The 20,881-nt window shown below is 37.7% G+C and overlaps 2 protein-coding genes across 2 annotated transcripts in view; one reads left to right on the plus strand and one right to left on the minus strand.

Annotated features, from left to right (window-relative positions):
• Positions 1 to 15,599, minus strand: part of crm (cramped chromatin regulator) — a 34,466-nt gene extending 18,867 nt beyond the window's left edge. Inside the window, exons 1-2 of the mRNA XM_028312928.1 lie at positions 15,462 to 15,599; positions 15,211 to 15,317 (exon numbers count right to left, since the gene is read on the minus strand). Coding sequence (XP_028168729.1) covers positions 15,211 to 15,317; positions 15,462 to 15,474 — 120 coding nt within the window. The 5' untranslated portion in view covers positions 15,475 to 15,599. The remainder of the gene's footprint in view (positions 1 to 15,210; positions 15,318 to 15,461) is intronic.
• Positions 1,604 to 14,219, plus strand: LOC114358851 (lipase 1). The gene is made up of 8 exons (XM_028312926.1): positions 1,604 to 2,039; positions 10,826 to 11,039; positions 11,345 to 11,456; positions 11,726 to 11,966; positions 12,491 to 12,649; positions 13,168 to 13,249; positions 13,544 to 13,662; positions 14,036 to 14,219. The coding sequence occupies exons 1-8, from the start codon at positions 1,950 to 1,952 to the stop codon at positions 14,216 to 14,218; spliced, it is 1,200 nt and encodes a 399-aa protein (XP_028168727.1). The 5' UTR covers positions 1,604 to 1,949; the 3' UTR covers position 14,219.
• Positions 15,600 to 20,881: the final 5,282 nt, after the last annotated feature.

The raw sequence follows: 20,881 nt of genomic DNA on the forward strand, positions 1-20,881 counted from the left end.
AGATAATATAGATGTTATTATCTTCTATAATATAAAAATGAATCGCAAAATGTGTTGGTAAGCGCATAACTCAACAACGCCTGGACCAATTTTACCAATTCTTTTTTTTAAATGTTTGTTGAAGTCCAAGGATGGTTTTTACAACGAGAAAAGTTTGAATAATTTCCGGGTAAACCCTAAAAAACTCGAAACTTCACCCCTAAGGGTAAAACGGGGTCCACGCGTACGAAGTCGCGGGCGGCCGCTAGTTATTAATAAATAAACAACTTACCAGTTCATAATAAATTGATTGAAAGCAGCGCTACAATATTGATTTCTTCAGATGACATAAAGATCTTATTCTGACAGCGTAAATATTTATGAATAATGATTTAATAATTTTCCTATTTTAGATAAGATGATCTATCTGACGCTAACTGTACCTAGGCACTGCCTACTATCACATTGTCATAGCGAGATAATGTGCATTTTATGTACTCGTATAACACGAAATAACTTTGTATAGGATAATTTTAATCCTATTTTAAATCAGAATCACAAATGAAAACAACCAAGGAGTACCTAACATACAAAGCCCAGCAGTGCAACTTTGGTGCGAAAAACAATGCATTTAATGCCAACATGACCATGACAAACAAATCAAAAACTGTATCCATACGATCACCCTCCGAAAGAAAAAGAGCGCTTTTTAAAAACTTCGTACGTTTCAGCCAATTCATGTCCATTGCTGGGCAAATTCCTACCTCAAGGATTTCCACTACGATCGTACGTCGAGTTTTAGTAAGGGGTTGAACAATTTTCACCCCCTACGAATTTATTACTGTACTAGCTTTTGCCCGCGGCTTCACCCGCGTGAAATTTCGTTTGTCACAGATCGTCATAAATTATAGCCTATATGTTATTCTGGGTTATAAACAATAATACTGTAAAGTTTCATCAACATCCGTTCAGTAGTTTTTGCGTGAAAGAGTAACAAACATCCAGACAATCAGACATCCAAACTTTCGCATTTATAATATTAGTAGGATGAACTTTCAAAATTTCAGTATTCGTAGCCACAACACCAAATAAATAGAAAAATAGCTTAAACATGAGTAACTAACTTTTTAACCTATTAATTGTCTAAAGATTTATAGGAATTAATTAGTAAATTAGTATGGAAAGTAATTAATTACTTTACACGTAATTAACGCAGCTTCAGATGGGGCGGTAACAAAGATGTCAGTCGGGTAATCTACATAATTTTCTAAACCCTAGCGTCCACTAAACGTTGGAAGATATTAGTCATGCTACGGAAATTTATTTGTAATAATCAATGGTTGAATCATCTAATGCAACCTTATTTTTTCCTTAAGTGCTTTAGAGCCATTAGACAAGCTTATTAAGCTGTCATTTAATAATTATTCTATAATAATAATGACTTTCACAGTTTAATTGAATCACAACGTGCTGCTTTTTTGCAATTTCAAACTATGTTAAAAAAACCTCAAACTCAAACATAACCTCATAATTAAAAAAACCGCGGTATTGATACCACTAAGCTTTATTATAATATTTTAAACTCCCCTAAGACACATAATATGAAACTTTCGCGAGGCATTTTAACGACAACGCTACATTTATTACGTATTACATAAATGATTTCGCTCACGCTATACTATGCCAAGCTCTACCTCTGGACGAAGGCCCTAAACGAGTCCACGCTTCGTCGATGAAAACCGATAAATAAAAACAACGGCAGGACATCACGGTCCACGTATCACGAATGTCGCGCGGCAGCCGCAGGCGCACATTTTCGTAACACAATTTTGAAAATAGAACGCTAAATGCAGTTATTTTTTTCAAAACCGTGAAATTAATTTTTAAAATTAGAACGCTGTCTTAAGGCTGTGATTAAAAGACAGACAGTGCGATTTTAAAAAGATTTTAGTCATAATTTATTTTTTTAAATGGGTGCAATGAGGTTTTCTGTGATTATATTTTGTGCAGTCTTGTGCGTGTGCAGCGGGCAGCTGAGAAGGGAGGCGTATGCGACTGTTGTAAGTATAATATTCATGCCACATTATTAAATTATAAGTTAATTGTAGTAATAAATATTAATTTAACAAAATATTTTTCCCGTTTATTTTTATCATTATTTTATGCTAGCCTCTAAATGGAAAAAATATTTATAACTTTGTGATCTTGTTAATAACAATTTTTATTCTAATTTTTATTTTTTAAATGGTGATAGTGATAATCAACTTGCTCCCATTTTCCATTTTTTCCAATATTTTTCAAAGTGCATTTTTTCACAGATTAGTAAGATCACAAATTCATCTTTTCAAGATACATATTGTGAATTGATTTAACAATTCAATGAAATATAGTCAGTATAGGTATTCCAACACCACTGACATTGTTGTTCGATTATACATAAAATACATACAGCTCTACAAAAGGCAATAAAAATAACTTTTGACCCAGTCGGGGTTCGTACCCGCACCCGCAAGCTTTGAGAACCGGCGCACAAACCACTGAACTATACATATATTTTAATAAAAATTCATTAAGATCTTGCCAGGTTATCTCTAAATTCCGCTCTAGAATGCATAAAAAAAAATGTTACAAAGGTACGCACTTATAAAAATAGCCTGGCTAAAAAACTTAAGTATAATTACAAAAAGTCTTCCTATCAAAAATCCAATTCATAAGAACAATAACCTCCTTGATTAAAAGGTAATAGAACAAAAATAGATAACCTTCGACGCGTTTCAATCATAAAACATATTCGTCACGATCGTACATAATTGAAAACAATAAAAAACTTCGAAAACGAAATAATACAAATTATTGTAATTTAATGGCACACTTCCTACCAATTTAATGAACATATAACAACAATTAGGAATTCGCGATTTTCGCGAACTGCTGCTGTGACAACAGTTTAAGTGAAACGTGGGATAAATTAATACCTAGTAAAATGCAAATTAACAATTTGTTTATTGTCTTTATTTAAATCAAATTAAAGACACAACCATTTAATTCTTTGGGGTTCGTCTTTTCCAGGTGTCGAATCCCGTAGAACATCGTAATAAAAGCACTCTATGTGATTGTGCTCTCATTTAAAATTCATTTTTACTGTCCATACATTTTCGGAGGACATTGATATGACTTCGATCAATTCTATCACACATAATATAGCAAGTCATAAAGTTTGACACCAGTTTATAAGCCTACATTATAAAAGAGAAAATCACCTATCTGCAACCAATAATGAATGTTTATTTACGTTAGTAGTTACTTGTTTACGTTATATCACCCACATATATACAAATAAGAAATGATTAAGTTGTGAATGAAAATTTTCCTCAGACGTCACTAATAATAACACAATTTAACGAAACCACTATTGTTGAGTTAAAGGATGTGCAATTTGTCCAATGGTTGGTTAAGTACCCATCAGAACTCACAATACATGCGCTCAACAATGAAGTTTCTTTTTACAGAAACACCATAATTGTCGACATCGTTATTAGAAGCATGATACAGTTAAGCATAATTAACTGGATCTTGAGAATATTATACTGTTGTGCCAACTACGAGTACACTCAGTAATTCCAAAACTGAACAGAAAATTGCATGGTTACATAAATTAATGTACAGAAGACACGTCACAAAGGCTGAATCTCATGTAGCTAGGTATAAAACAAACCATTTTAAAACTCTCTACTTCTCTCTACCTAAAAGTGTTCGACAATGTATAAAAAAATATGGGATTCAGTTTGTGCATGCGAATCAAGAATAGTAATGAAACAAAAATACGTATCCAGGGATGTCAAAATAATTTCAAATCAATGACTGACTATTCCAATGACTCATTCTGGACCTAGCATTATGCCATAATAAGTTATCCCAACATTACCCATGACTCAAGTATGGTACAGACAGATCAGTGGCTTTTCCTATGTCGTCTCATCATGAACAGGGAAAAAGTAGTTTGATCTTATAAAAATTACAAAAACGGGAAATTGCTGCAGCAAAGAAAATATAATAAGGATGTCATTATAAGGATGCACCATGTTAAAAAAACAGAATAACAAAAACAATCTTAGCTCTACGCTGTGGTGACTTCCGAAGTGTCATTGTCTTGCAGTACATCATAATAAACATTTTTATTGAAAAATCGCACTTATTAAAACTACGTACGATACCACAATAATAAGCTAGAGGTGCTGTATACATGCAGTCATGTCACAGAAATGTAAATAAATCTCAAATTCCTCGTTTATCTGTCACATCAGAGTCCCTCTAATGAGACGACGCATTACATATTTTATTCAGCACTGCAGTAGCATACAAGCATGTATAGAGGGTACAGTGGAACTAACTTCCTTATTTTAGTCGTTGTACTTGCGATGTCGCTAGAACAAAGGTAACAAAGGAAAACTATTACCTTACGTAATAGGTTCTATTAGAGCTGTAAGACCGAAAGTTCAAGAGTGCATACCTCAGTTCACAAAACAGTCGCACTACTGCCTTACATTGTTTCAAAACCCAATTAAAACGTATATATTGAATAGAAAAATCACTATTAAAATTATTATTGCGAATGCTATCCATTCCTCGATGCATCCATTCAAATAAGAACGTAAATGTTCTACATTAGCTATATTTTTTTCAGAGATGATATCGATCGACTTAAGCCGCGCTAGGATGAGCATCGTGATAAAATCTTATCGATGGTTTTAGACGACAAATGTATGGTCAACATTGCATCCTACAGGCAATTCGAATCCGATACCGCAAATCCGCGGGCAAATGTCATTGTTGCCGTGAATCTTATGGGTCTCTTATGGCAATAAGGAAGACCGAAGCTATTCATATTAATGAACGGCAAAAAGGTCCTATCGGCATGCCACTGTGACACTGAGGAAACAGAAACAAAAACTGCTCAATTTGCAAATAAATACAAATAACGGCGCGTGCTGTGATTTTAATTCCGAATTCGCATGGTAGGGCAGCCATGATTTAAAAAGTCGCGGACAATGTCTGTCTAAGTAAGGAGGACAATAACTCGCGTTGCCGTTTCAACAGGCTACGGAGGGCACTGTTGGGGTTCAGTGGGTAGGCCCACTATAGATCAATCTTCATAAATGATAAATATAGTCAAAGTCAAAATTTCTTTATTTATTTGACTAATAAATAGTACTTACAAATCGTTAAGTATTTTGCTCTTAAGGAGCCTTTACATGTCTCATAATCTTTTTTTTACCCTACCAGCTTGTATAGGCTAAATACGAGCACTATCCTAGAAAATAGTTACTTTTAAATTATCAACTAATTGTATGTGTCTTTTTACAACTAGTCTTGTCCAGTTTCGGAGACACCGAATGGTCGCCCCAAGAGCGGCGCGCGCGCATCTTCATGACATAATAAGAATAAACGTGCGCTGAATGGTACACTTCCATTGTTTATGTTATGGGCCTATTCGGTGACCTTCACGTTTCATACACTAAATACTGCCATTTATATCGATGAATGGATGGAATTGGATGCATTTAGTTGATGTAAAGTAAATTGTGCATGTACCTACAATCATTTATTTCAAAATGCTAGCTTCCGCCTAGTTATAGTTAAATTAAAAAACAGGAAAATTACACTGGGGTATCAATTTTTACTAAGCATCAAATAAAAGAATCGAATAAGTGTCACTGTCCTTTAGAGTAGGCGCACACCGTTGTTTTTTCGTCGGCCGATAGTTTAGTCGGGCAGTTGATCAGTATGGGCATGTATGGGAGTGCGCACACTACGCCGATTCGATTTGGCCGATTCTTCATACAATTTGAAATCGGGCACAACTATTGGCCAACTAAAAATCAACGGTGTGCGCCTACTCTTAATGTATTTACTCTTATTTCTTCATGAATCTTTTGTCACTAAGTAATTAATGTACATTGAAAATAGATTGTATAGGATAGGCGTCATTGATGGCCTGTGTGACACCCAATCATCATTGGCACTTGATGATTGTTACAACATTATTGTACAGCACGTGTCTTGTGGTTAGGTGTTACCGCACTATCATTATTTGCTGTAAAGCACTGCAGCAGCACTGCATTAGTATTTTTTTCATTTGTAACACGAGTCGGATTTCTCTTTCCCGCGAGTCAAATATGATTCACATCTACTCTGTGTGTACTTTATGGCTAAGTTATAAGCATCTCCAGCAATTTTTCGTATTGTTTTTATATTTTAACTTCATTATACGCAACGTCATTCAGCAGGGCTACGTTCTAATCTAGATTGCTACTTAATCGTGGCATATAAAGGCATGTGCTTAAAAATCGCATTTAGTTGCCACCGACCTATGTATCAATCAAAACAGCTTAGGTAACACAAAGTTCAATCTACTTCAATGTAGTTTCTTTGTTAACAATTTTTCTGAGTGGCATAATTAGAGAAAATTACATGTGTTACGGTTCAACACGAATTAGTTTATAATTCATTATAATTATTAACGAATTACACTCAAAAACAAAGTAAACATGCTGCACAATATAATTAATTTACAACTTTGTAAGAAAATTCGCAACTTTGTATTGTTATAAATACCTAACATTACGTTATTACTTTTTAGCTTATTAGTTGAAATTAAATAGTTTAATCAGTGAGGTCGTTTAATGAAATGTTAATTTGCCCACCGTATGTAGAGAACTTGAGTGCAGAATCGAAAAACTTGTAGGCGTGACATAAAATAAATATTTCTGGTGCTACATTTATATCAAAACAATATAAGAATTCCTTCAGCCAACCATCAGTCGTCATTCCAATATCAGAGATACTAATCTACAATAAGCATGCGTGTATCGTACTATTCTGTAGTGTCATCCATGTACTACAATATAATTTATAATAGCTTTTGCCCGCGGCTTCACCCGCGTGAAATTTAGTTGGTCACATAATCGTCATAAATTATAGCCTATGTGTTATTCTGGGTTATAAACAATAATACTGTAAAGTTTCATCAAAATCCGTTCAGTAGTTTTTGTGTGAAAGAGTAACAAACATCCAGACATCCAAACTTTCGCATTTATAATATTAGTAGGATACGAGTATACCACACACAGTCGTTACACATTCTCACGCAAACTCAAACACTTTAGATTCATGTCCATCGATAATGCAAATTTATATCAACTGGCCTTAGGAATGCTTTTTAATTTGGGTAAAAACCAGAAAACTTACACTGGTTAACCGCACTTAACCGCTTATTAGAAGCAAAAAAATGTAAATAATCTATTACAAATTCATTAAGATTAAAAGAAGGACCTTTAAATGAAAGGTTCAATAATGTTGATAAATGGCGTATTTCATTCATTTACAATTTAATGGAATAACTTAAGGTTTCAAAGATTATAAGTGCTAATTGACGGTGCTAAGGATGCATAGGCTTAAAGTGGGCTAAGGTTTTCAAGTTATGTTTCAAGCATTTAATATAAACTCCTGTTGCCCCATGACCCTAGGCCATGTCAAGGATATGAGTTGCATCATGAATTGTTTATTCTATTACAAAACTTAATAAAAATAATCAATACACTGTAATTAATTAACATATAGGAAAATAACTGTTCTATGTGATTAGTCCACCTGCTTATATTCAAATCTGATGCACAAAATTTAAAAAGTAATAAGCAACCAATTATTAGGTAACAGAGAATCACCTAACTAAAATGTAACGATTTTTTATCAAACTTTTTGTGTAGGACGATACCTAATAACAATTGTAAATAGACCTTAACGTATTATATCAGGAATTGTAAAGCATAAATAAACTCGATTTCGTGCCCGAATCCATGATTTGTCACCCTAATCGAAGACTAGTCGGCCAGTGCTACCAGACAAATAATGGTGCAGGGTCAAGGGTCAAAAATGTCAAGGCCGTTATCAAAACCATAATATAGCCCACGATTAAAACTCCATAATCACATAATTCTCGCTCCATGAACACGGATTCAAGCTATTACTTTAAATTGCGGATAAAGGTCTCTACCCACTACACCGTATCATACCATGACCGTGCTAGGAACGTGTCAGGCAAATAAATATTATTTGTATTGAAAAATGTGACACTGTTCCCAGTAGACCGTTCCGTCACCGACCAACACCGTCGCGTGCCATGCACGGAGCGTCAATAAATGTTGCACAGAACGCCGTCGATCTTCAGTGGGCATAGTAGAGCGTATCGTGTTGCTTTTCGTGCATGACACGTTCTTAGCACGGTCATGGTATGATACGGTGTAGTGGGTAGAGACCTTTATCATGATAGCTTTGCGGAAACAGTCACTAGAAGTAAATTAAGTTAATATTAATATTATAATATTAAATCGATATTATATCGTATTTTAATTTATTTATAATGGACGCGAAGCGCTCCTGAAAAGTCGATTATGCTGACATCGATGATGACAACACAAAACACGTTATTGCAATTCAGTAAACCTTCAAGTAGGTAACTACAATAATTTCTCGTAAAAGGAAGCATCCGATTATGGGGATTACAAATCTTATGCCATAGTAAAGACTTTTATTTGTTACCTCATCAAATTATTGGAAAAAGTAGGCGGCGATGGCAAGCGAAACTGTTCGCAGTGATACTAAAGCATCAACGAATAGATCAGCGAAACTAAAAAAAATAATATGGATTTTTGTAAAAATCAACTTGCGAAACGATATTGATGGTGATAACGTGCGCGACGCGCGTGCGTTGACAATAGTCACGTGACAACGTCCAAGTTACCGCTATTATTAAGGGCTTTAATTGTAAATAACCATTGTTAGACGTGTAAGATCATTAATTCAAATTATTGGATGAACCTAGGGTTTCTGCTCGAGCTTTCTCGAACTCGAGAAAACTCGAGAAATTTGGCTTCATTCGAGACGAGAAAAAAATTACCGGAGCTCGAGAATTGTCGAGTTTCGAATTTGAAGCTTTTAATATTCTTGAAAGCCTATTTTCTTAGACAAAAGTAAGTTTTTAATTATTTAATAGGTTAACGTTGCTTTTAGACTGGTCTACTCTTTCCTTTTTTACCCGACTGCGTGACGCAAAGGAGTGGTAATGTGTCTAACAGCCTATGTATGTATGTTTTTGAAGCACTATAAAGACCAAACTATTGGGTCGATTTTTATTATTCGCACGTCAATCGATTTCTCTTAAAGTCCGGTGAGTGTCACTAAACACATGACGTTAGTAAAAATTCAATATGGCGACTACCAGACGCCATATTGTGAAACTCAATAAACTATGGCATGTGAGGTATCGTTAGATTTGTTTTAACTGTGAGAGTGACACTGGGTATATGGAAAATATAAAAATGGCCGATTTTTGGCGCCATAATATGTATTAAAAATATATCTCAAAACCTATCGAGTGGGGTATCAATAAAGGATTTTTAAATAGCTTGCAAAATGTATGCTCTTTAACTAAAAGATTGAAATAAAAATACTATTGAAAAAATGAAATAAAAACAAAAAACCAACTGGGTAAAATTGAACTGAAAAGATAGAAATAAGACAAAGTGTAAAAAAAAATAAAAACAAAAAACCCAACTGGGTAAAAATGAACTGAAAAGATAGAATAAGACAAAGTGTTCACAAATGCAGTTGGAGGCATCAAACACTTATATCATCATATCATCATCAACAGTCCTTTACAGTCCACTGCTGGACTATGAGCCTCCTCCGCGGGAAGAGTAGGGGTTGGTGACAAATGTATTCCATTCTGCCGTCACCACACGGCTTATCACCAACTACTTATCACCAACAAAAAAAAAATAGTCATTTATGTCTCCGACTGCATTTTATGAACACTTTGTCTTGTTTCTATCTTTTCAGTTAAGTTTTACGTAGTTGGGTTTTAGTTTTTTTGTATTAGATTTAAAAAAACCTGTGTTTTTATCAAATTTCAACCGATTTCAACAATTTTAATTAAAAGACTCGAGACCCGAGAAAACTCGAGACTTTGGCCTCGAGAATTCCCGAAACTCGAGAAAAAAAATAGGTCGAGAAATCAGAAACCCTAGATGAACCGCATCAAGGCTAAATCAAACTGTGATCAAACTGTACGTTCAGAGATTGCTGTATTAGTAGGAAAACTATTATAAATTGAGAAAAGAGTGTTTCAAATTTTCATGCATTTGCTTTAAATTGAAGAACTATTGATACTTTGAAACAGATCTTAAACTAGAAATCGATAAAAGGGCCTATAACACTAAGTCAAATTCACTAATAACTAGAAGAAGTTATTGATATTCCGGTTTGCAGACTGGTTTGTCTACAACTCTACAGAAAATCTGTCCCAACTCCCAAAGCTAATAGGGATTTGGGGTCAACTGACAAGGACAAGAGCCGCTAAGAACAATTTTAAAATAACCTGAAACATGCACGTGCCTTCTAACCTTGCGTTATAAACTTAGATTATCCACATAAGCCTGGATAAGGCATTGAAACCTTTAACAATGATATCGCGTGTCACTAAACACAGGTATGGGAATTCAAAGTTAATCGTCCTTGCTTTTTTAACACTGAGTTTTTTACTTTCTACGTAGTACTTAATCAAATGTGATAGCATTGATGTAGTCAGGTAGCAACAAGCCGACTTGATTGATTCTAAATTATGGACAATGACAGATCCATTACAATAAAAAAATCACAATGTTCGTTCACAAAATGGTGAATTTATTATCGAGGAAAAGTGACTTTACTTTTTCAATCATCCATTGAGGATCGTATTCGTATGTTTATTATTTATTATTAACATAGAAATATGTTTCCTTATTTTTAGCCTCAACTAATCGCCTCGTCTGGTTACCCCGTCGAGAAGCACAGAGTGACGACTGAAGATGGCTACATACTGCAGATCTTCAGGATACCAGCCGGGAGACGGTCAGCTAGAAGGTCTGGTCCCAGCGCCAAGGGCAAGAGAGCTGTTATGATAGTCCATGGCCTTATGGGGAACAGCGGGAATTTTGTTATCATGGGCCCTCAGAACAGTCTAGGTAGGTCACTCCTTTTTTGGTATTATCAGAACTTGGCAGTGTTAAAAAAATTGCCGAAAATAAATTAACCTAACAGCTAAAAAGCCGTTTTGGGGGAGGCCTATATTCAGCAGTGGACGTCATGGATGATGATGAAAAAGCCCTCAATGTGAGGTCTATGCTATGACCACTGGTTGAGGTGAAATAGGACCTTTGGCGTAGGTCAGTTGAAATATGGCTGACGGTAACAATCAATTTCTTCTAAATACCTTAATAACTGGTTTCCCGAGAAACAGAATGATACAATTTTACCGTTTCATTTTCAGGATACATTTTAGCAGACGCGGGATATGACGTATGGCTCGCGAACTTACGTGGAAACTTTTACACGGCGCACAAGAATTTGACCCGGAACGACCCAGCCTTTTGGGAGTTCAGGTATTACCAACATTTTATAATTTTGATTACAATCATGATTTGCAATCCGTTGATTATTATCACTATTAAAACCAAGTTCAGTTTTAAAATTATTTAGAAAATGTTTATTATTTGGGGCTCACTGATGACCCCTACGCGACACGCCGTTTAATGTTTTGAGTATGCATATTAAATCACTATGTTGTCACCATACGACAAACCCTGTTACTTCTAGACTGGCTGATAGGTGTTGGAGATAAAAAAAAATCATAATCCATTTTTTTTTTCAGCTTCCACGAACATGGCAAGTACGACGCACCGGCCATCATTGACAAGATTTTGACCATCACTGGCTTGTCAAAGGTCTTCTACATCGGCCACTCCATGGGCACCACAACGTTTTTCACCATGCTGTCCCAAAGGCCGGAGTACAACGATAAGCTGGTGGCCTTCGTGGCTATGGCTCCGGCGGTCTACATGAGCAATATGAAGGCGTTCGTGAATTTCTTCTTGAAATCATTTGATTTACTTGTGAGTACAGAGTTCAGATTCTTGACAGCTTAATAGGCATTGCTTGTTTTATCAACGCCTCTCAATTTGGCACGATTATTTAGTGGTTGTCAATCATACCACCAACTGTCTAGTTAGAGTCTAGGATCTAGACATAAGGTAAAACTGGCTAGATCTCTTAGGAAAAAGTTTGCTGTAGAAGGATATGACACTTCAAAACTTTAAGCTTCAATTGCACCACCGTAACTTTAATCGTAACTATAACCCGTGTTTTTGTATGGAGTTTGACAGACATTTGACGTTTGGTATAGATAAAGTAACCCAGGGTTAGTGACTTTAGAGGGAATTGGCGTTAACTAAAGCCTGGTCCGTGAGCACGTAGAATTTTGTCCAATGACCCCAAGCTACCCATCCTTATCGCTCGCGCGTAATTATGTTGCTGTCGCGCTCGCAAACTCACTGCGGGCGCCCATCGCACAGTCGCAGTCGCAGGACAAAATTCTACGTGCTCACGGACCAGGCTTTAGCTTCAAATGTTGTTTCAGAATGTGATGCGTCGTCGAGGCTATCACGCCCTGTCGATCCGTCCAGAAGTGCTGGCGATGTTCGTCGGCAGCTTCTGCACAGCGAGGCAGCCACAAACAGACATCTGCATGAGGTTTCTGTACGCCATCGTTGGTGAAGACTACGACCTGAACCCTTGGGTAGGTTCACATTTTTTTTATCCACAACGAGGAAGCTCTTGGCCTGTATCTCACCTGATGGTAAGTGATGATCAGGCCGAAGGTGGAAGCGAGCTTCACCCGCAGCAATCCTCAACCACGGAGGAACTGGCTACCTTACCTCTAACTGCCGGAAAACAACATTTTCTTTTCCATCGTATCAACGTCACTGTGGTCTACGATATAAACAGTGCGAACCCAGTCACATTTAGCCTAGGCGCAGACCACCGACTTTTAGTTGACCGATAGTTGGGTCGGGCTGTTAATCAATATGGAGATGTATGGAAGTGCGCACATTGCACCGATTTAGTATCGACTATCGGCCGATTCTTCATACAAATTAGAATCGGGCCCCTACAAATTAGAAAGTTTGGTCGAATCGGGCCTAAGATGATATTCAGATAGAATTACAATTTATAGATCAAATAATAATATTCAAATAGAAGGAATATTTACTGAAGATATATAAAATATGAATATGCTATTGTTTATATTTTCAGGACATGGTCCCAGTTTTATTATCAAGCATGCACCCCGCGTCGTTTCGACAGGTCGAACATTTTGCAAAGGTCGCCATGACAGGTAACCAAAAGCTTTATAATCGATGCAAGACTCACTAGTTGATGGATTCCAAATTGTTTGATGAATGAAGATACATAATATTCCTAAAGCCTGGTCCGTGAGCACGTAGAATCCCGTCCAATGACCCCAAGCTACCCATCCCTATCGCTCGCGCGTAATTATGTTGCTGTCGCGCTCGCACACTCACTGCGGGCGCCCGTCGCACAGGCTTTACATTATTACACTATTGAACATTAAAGGCAACGGAAGTAGTCGATACAATTTCGAGTTTTATAACTGTTTGATTGCTTACAGATGTATTCACATCATGGGAAGACGGGCTTTACGGTGAGGTGAAACCATACAATCTGGACAACGTAAAAGTACCTGTCACCATACTATATGGAGAGAATGATCAACTGACAGAAAAATCTGTAAGTTAATATTAATTTAAACCCAGTTATTGTAGTAGCTCTTTGAATCTTTTCATTGAACTTGTTCAGTCTATCAAGTGCCAAAACTTGTCACAAGGAATAAAATGTTCTTAGAATAATGCTGCTAACTTATCAATAAATTCTTAGAAGGCCAATCAACACCTGAGGTGAACTAATATTCACACACTAATTTGCTACAGCCCATGCATTAGACAGAGAATAGTTTGATGTCAGTAGTTGAGTAGATTAGTTGAAGACCATCCATAAATGATTAGGAAGGAAGTAATTCAGAATAAGATGTAAAAAAAAGTTGTGTAATAAGTTCCTAAGTAACAATTTAACATTTAAAAATCTAAATTACCTTTTTTTACAGCAAATTATGCGACTAGTGGACCAGTTGAACAAAACAGGAGTACTGGAGTCCGTCCAGGCAGGAGGCGGTTGGCCCAAGTTCAACCACTTAGACTTTATATTTGCCAAAGACGTCGGTAAAATGGTGAACAGACCATTGGTGGAGCATATAGGTGATTTATACAATAAATATTATAATGAATGAATTTTTTGTATTATTTTAATCATTTTATATACTTTACTTTCACACCCATAGCCTAGAAAATAATATAGTTTTATGAAAGAAACTTCAGTAATTTTGTAAATACTACACATATGATAGCTACAGTTTAAAATTTCAGCTGAATTTGTAAAATAAATACAAAAATTGATAGCAAGCATTGAGTGAGTAACACTTAGTGATATAAACCAGACTCATTTCTTAGTAAAATTGCTCAAGTCTCATGTAACAGCCTACAAGGAAGTAAACTTGGCATCAAGAACTATGGGACTGTCAGCAGTAACAGGCAATCAGAAAATTTTTAGACATTTAGAAAATAAAAATTCCTTTAAGTCCACTTACCTCTGTTAAGCTCTATAAAATCAACAACAAAATAAGATAAATAGACTTCATAGGATTGCATGGAGTCAAGACACGCAGTAGTATAGTAATAAATAATGGTAAAATTAAGTAAATCCCACTTGCCTTACCCTGTTTGTCAAGTATTAGTATTTGATTGTACGATCAAACAATATCATTTTCAAACTATTTATGCCACCTGATACAACACAAACTTGAATAGAAAATTCCAAACTACATAATTTATTTAGATTCATACTTAAACTTGGGGCATAGGCCGAGCTTGTGTAATTTACACAGATGTTCTACATTACACAAATGCAAAATACATTCATCTAAATAGTAACATTAGTAACAGGTAAGTATTGGATTGCAATCCATCTGGGTTTCCCTGGATTTGTCCAAGTTTAGAGGGCGTCCGAGGAGTATCCAGGCACAGTTTCATTTGTTGTCCAGCCTAAAATTAACTCTTAGGCCAATGCCGGGCGATGCGAATTTTAAAAACATGTTGATTTGTGTGGGGTTTGAAAACGCGTTATTAACGCGTCTAGTCTTGGTTGCCAAAAGAGATGGCAACCCTAGTAAGTACCAATAGTATGGCATTTTTGTTCGATACAAGAAGCATAGGTTTGGCTTACCTTGCACACAACCACCTTGGCAGACGGAGTGGCAGTCTTCGCAACTGCAGTCTGCTGGGCAGTAGCCATTACCGACTTGGTCTCAGTGCTCAGAACACGGTTGGACTCTGGAATTAACATTTGTTCTTTATATAAAACTCGAAATGTGCACATTTCCAACAATAAATGGGATTTATTTACTCTTCTACAAAGTATGGAAGGCAGTTTGTTGTGCATAAAATTTGAAATAAACTAGCGGGATAAAAAATTACCTTTGTTAGGCATTTTGTTTGTGAATCACATAACGCGGTCTTATTTATCATCAGTATTTCGGTAGATTGGTGTTTTTATTTTATTCACACACATTTGCTTTGCAAAAAAGCGGATTTTTCGCCATTTTTTTTGACAAGTGACATGACAGATGAATGAACCGAAACGACATTTACTTTTTTTTTATTAAGGCTTTGTAGTATGCGATTTGCACATTCTAGTTAAAGGTCGCGCGGCGAGAGTTGAGGCGATCAAACACAAGCAAAGATTGTACGCCAAAGAATATGTTGGACGCTGTCTGCGCTGACGTCTTGCAAAAATCGGCATAATGGCGACAAATGCGTATCGTGGTCATGATCGCTACTATTATGTATTCTGTGTAGGCTAGGCTGCTGCTTCAAACTATATAAGTAGATGGCTACATTTCCTCAAACGCGAGTCAAACGTTTCACGAACATTGCTGTGTTTTAGTGATTTAAGTTTTAAAAATTAATAGAAAGTGAATATTTTATTATATCTAACTGTAGTTTCGCCTTTGTTAGCGCGTGAACTTTACCGTGCAGCTGGTATGAATATGATGGAGCGCGAGTCGCGCGTCGTGGTGAACTGGTGACTGGAGAGATAGAACGCCAACTAGCTAGTACTACGGTCTTGGCCCTGATTGCGCTAATTTGTATGTCTCCCATTCATTCGCGTTCCATCTCCAGTGTTCTCTAGACCGCTCCGGCCTCCGGGTGCCAACCCAACCCATGCTACGCCGCCACTGGTGGTGTGTCATTCTACAGGCAGGGCCCATTCAATCAATGTTCTCTCGCGACTTTGCGACCCATAGTTTTGGAAACCCTGCTCTAGACCAAAAAAAAAGCTCTAAAAAAAGTTAGAATACGGCAGCATAAAAAGCATATAAAAATACAAAAAACTTTTACTTATGAAGTGGGGGCCTCAACTCTCGCTGGGTGACCAAATAAATCAGTCAACAAGAATCAAGACTATCGTTTGGCTAAAGCGTCGGTTACCACTTACCGCCAATGAGCAAAAAGCAGAAAAAGTAAAATGTCATTTTATTGACATTGACAATGACACTTCGTGCCAGAGAGCAGAAATAATCTGCTTCGTGCTGACATTTCCGAAATGGATGATGGTGGTTCGTGACTCCGGCAAATCCTTTTTTTTTTTTTTTTTTTTTTTTTTTTAATGTCACAACTGTTGCAGATTTGGCCACATTAAAACACAATGCCGTTCTCAACCTCGGTGCTACCGTTGTGCACAGAATCATGTAGGAGATAACTGCAACATTGCAGAGGAAAGGTCATCGTGCCTCCTTTGCTCAGGCTCCCACCTAGCCACAGACAAAAATTGCCCGGAACATATTAGACAACGGAAAATTAAACAGGTGATGTCTCAGGAGGGTATTTCATATATGGAAGCGTCAGGACTTACACCAAAATCCAGACGTCCATATAATGACGTAGCTAAAGATGTTCGCACCGCTTTTCTCGCTTCCCAGTCCTCTTCATCACAAATTACCCAAAAACCAATCCCTAACTATACTTCTACAACTTATAGGAAGACAGTTTCTTTAAGCCCTCGTATGAGGACCCCCTTGTCAAAGGGATACGATAGAAAAGCTCATCAGTCTTTGGTTGCTGACATGCCCTCAGCATTACCCAATGGCTGTGCCTTGTTATCTTCATCGCAGACTAGTGTATCTGAAAATGACCGTCTTATCGAATCTTGCTTGTCCATGCTCACAGAAATCATCTCAAAATTCAATGACTCCTTACCGCCCAACGTTGCCTCCAAATTGAATACTCTCTTCAATAAAATACCTAAAAATATTCTTGTCCCCGACGATAAATTCGACGATGACGGACACGTGTCTGTTTCTTCAGTGGAACAGTAAAAGCGTCCGTCACAAAAAATCTGAAATAATTTACTTGTTCAATAAATACTCCGTAGCAGTGGCTGCCATCTCTGAGACATGGCTAAAGCCGGAGTCCCATTTCAGGGTACCTGGCTATGCCTGTCTCAGGGATGACAGAGACGATGGCTATGGTGGTTGCTCTCTTTTAATTAAAAAAAGTTTCACATATTCATTACTCCGCATCCCTCAGCATAACTCAGCATTTAATGCAGTTGCAGCTCGAGTAATGGATATTTCTTTTCTTTCTATATACATTCCTCACCCCTCATCTTCTTTTATTCCGGAATTACTGTCTATTTTCTCTTCTCTTCCTCCTCCGGTCCTTATACTAGGTGATTTCAACGCTCACCACTATGCGTGGGGCTCACCAAGTTGCGACTCTTTCGCAACCCAACTAATGGATATCCTGGAAGACCTTAACCTTTGTCTTCTTAACGATGGATCTCCTACTAGAAGAGTTTCACCCACTCAGGATCCAAGATCTGCTGTAGACTTGTCCATTTCTTCATCTCACCTCTCACCCCTTTGTCACTGGAGCGTCCTACCTGAAGCTTTCGGTAGTGACCATTTCCCCATTATCATTACCAAGCCTTTATCGGTAATACCTACTCCTTCAAACCCTCCTTTACTCAAATATAAATTACAGGAAGCAATTTGGTCTAAATACTCATCAGATGTGGATGAATTTCTACTAAGCCATAATGCCAACTCCTCTGAGGACGTTAATGAGAAATTGTCCGTTTTCATAGACGCTTTAACTTATTCAGCTGATTCAAATATCCCACGTAAGAAACCGAACCGGAAAAAAATTGCCCCCCCTCCTTGGTGGGACTCAGAATGCACGGAAATGGTAAAACTGCGTAAATCTGCTGAGAGGAATTTCAATACGTCAATGACTACGGAAAATTACTTACATTATCAGAAAGTTGCAGCTCGTACAAAAAGGGTCTTAGCTACTAAGAAAAAAAAGGGTTGGATCAAATTTTGTGAAAACATCTCACCTAGATCTCCTTCAACACTTGTGTGGAACAGCATTAAACGGTTTCGTGGCTCTCTCACTGGTTCATCACCCGCTTCTAATGACCCTTCAGTATGGCTTAATTCATTTGCCAATAAGATAGCCCCTCATTTTGTCCCCCACTTGAACTGTCTTCCTTCTCCGTATCTTGAATTACACAGTAGTGACAGGTTTGATCAACCATTCTCTATTCAAGAGCTTCATTGTGCCTTAAAGGGTCTTAGAGATTCTTCCCCAGGGGAAGATGGTATTCCCTACGCTTTCCTCACACACCTTGGGCCAATTGGAGAGGAGTTCTATCTTAACCTGGCTAACAGTGTCTTTATGACTGGTAACATCCCCGATTCCTGGAAATCACAAATTGTGATCCCTTTATTAAAACCAGGTAAGGATCCGACTGATGCTTCTTCATATAGACCCATCGCCTTATCATCCACTCTCTGCAAGGTACTGGAGCATATGATAAAAAATCGGCTAGAATGGCTCGTTGAAAATAAAGGCATCTTAGCGGACAGTCAATTTGGGTTCCGCAAGGCTAAAGGTACTATGGACAGCCTCAGTATCCTAACATCAGAGATACGAATTGCCTTTTCGAGGGGAGAGTTTTTGGTAGGAGTGTTTCTAGACATAACATCTGCATATGACAATGTCCAACTTCCGGTGCTCAGAAAGAAGTTACTTCGCTTGAGTCTCCCTGTGAGGTTAGTTCATTGTGCAACAAACTTGTTAATGGGTAGGACACTTAAAATCCGGTCAAATGGCCATCTTCTACCCTCTAGAAATGTATGGCAGGGACTTCCCCAGGGTTCCGTACTTAGCCCTATTTTATACAGCTTGTATACATTCGACCTGGAAAGTAGCGTTTCATGTTTCTGTAATGTGCTCCAATATGCCGACGATATCTGCTTATACTTGTCTGGAAAATCGTTGGAAGATATCTCAAACCGCTTGAACTCAGCCCTCCACTATCTCCAGATTTGGTTGGAAGACCACGGTTTATCTCTTTCAGTTCCCAAGTGTAATGCTATGATCTTCACGAGAAAAAGACTCTCTCCTGATGTAGACATTTCGTGCAATAGTCAGTCTATCCCCATTGTAGAAAAAGTTAAATTCCTCGGAGTCGTTCTGGATTCTAGAATGACCGGCATTCCCCATTTCGCCCAAGTAGCTCAAAAATGTGAAAAAGGCATCAACATTCTCAGATCCCTCTCCGGAGTTTGGTGGGGGTCACACCCCTATTGTCAAAAATTGCTGTATAATGCAATAGTCCGTAGCCACCTAGACTATGGCTCTTTCCTTCTTGAACCCTGTAGCAAAGAGGCTTTAAACAAATTAGACTTAATTCAAGCGAGAAGCCTAAGAATTGTTCTTGGTGCTATGAAGTCGTCTCCGAAGAACGCTCTACAGGTAGAATGTGTCGACCCTCCACTGGACCTTCGCCGTCAATACTTATCAGATAGATTTATTATTAAATTACTCCAAAACTCAGCACACCCTCTAATTTCCCGTCTTCAAAATCTCTTAAATTATACCTCCCGTTCTACTTGCAAATATTGGACCCATAAGGATCCCCCACGAATTGTCACTAGTNGGACGAGATGAGCAGGCGAAAACGCGAAATTTTGGAGTCGCTTGTGCGTACTTGGCAGACCAGGTGGGAGGGAGAGAAATCAGTTTTTCCCCGACGTGTCTGGGAGACTCAGCATGCGCTGGGTCGAACCAGATTATGTGACTTCTCAGGTTCTTACGGGGCACGGCTGCTTTAACAAGCGGCTGTGCAACATGGGGTTAAGGGACAGTGCGAGCTGCGATTGCGGTGAGCTCGAGGAGGACCGTCACCACATACTGTGGGATTGTCCCCCATATAGGGACATACGCGAGGAGCTGCTGCAGGGAGTCGTGCTGGAGACGCACGGCCCCGCTTGGTACCCCGATCTTAATAAATATCCTTGGACATTTTACACTACGCTTCTAGTCCCAAACTAAGCAAAGCTTGTACTATGGGTACTAGACAACGGATATAAACATACTTAAATACTTTTTTTTTTTTGTAAATACATACATATTATACATAGAAAACACCCAGTCCAATACAAACAAATATGTTCATGCACACAAATGTTTGTACTGTGCGGGAATCGAACCCGCAACCTCCGGAATAGTAGTCCGTTTCGAACCACTACACCAAACGGCCGACAGACAGTATAACGCCTGAACAAAAACAAAGGGTAATATTTTGGTGTTATACATAGATTTCGAATACGAAAAATATATAATTTAACTAATTAAGACATGACAAAAAAAACCGGCCAAGTGCGAGTCGGGCTCGCGCACAAAGGGTTCCGTAGCAGCAAATATAATAAACTTATTATGTCAATTTAATCAACCTATCTCAAAAACTATAAGAGATACTTTGATCAAACCAAAAATCGTTGAAAGAGTTAATTAGCATGCATCACCTCTATTTTTTTTAGAATTTN

This window comes from Ostrinia furnacalis, unplaced genomic scaffold (assembly GCF_004193835.3).
Source record: "Ostrinia furnacalis isolate ACB-3 unplaced genomic scaffold, ASM419383v2 OfSCF4122, whole genome shotgun sequence".
NCBI classification, from domain to species: domain Eukaryota; kingdom Metazoa; phylum Arthropoda; class Insecta; order Lepidoptera; family Crambidae; genus Ostrinia; species Ostrinia furnacalis.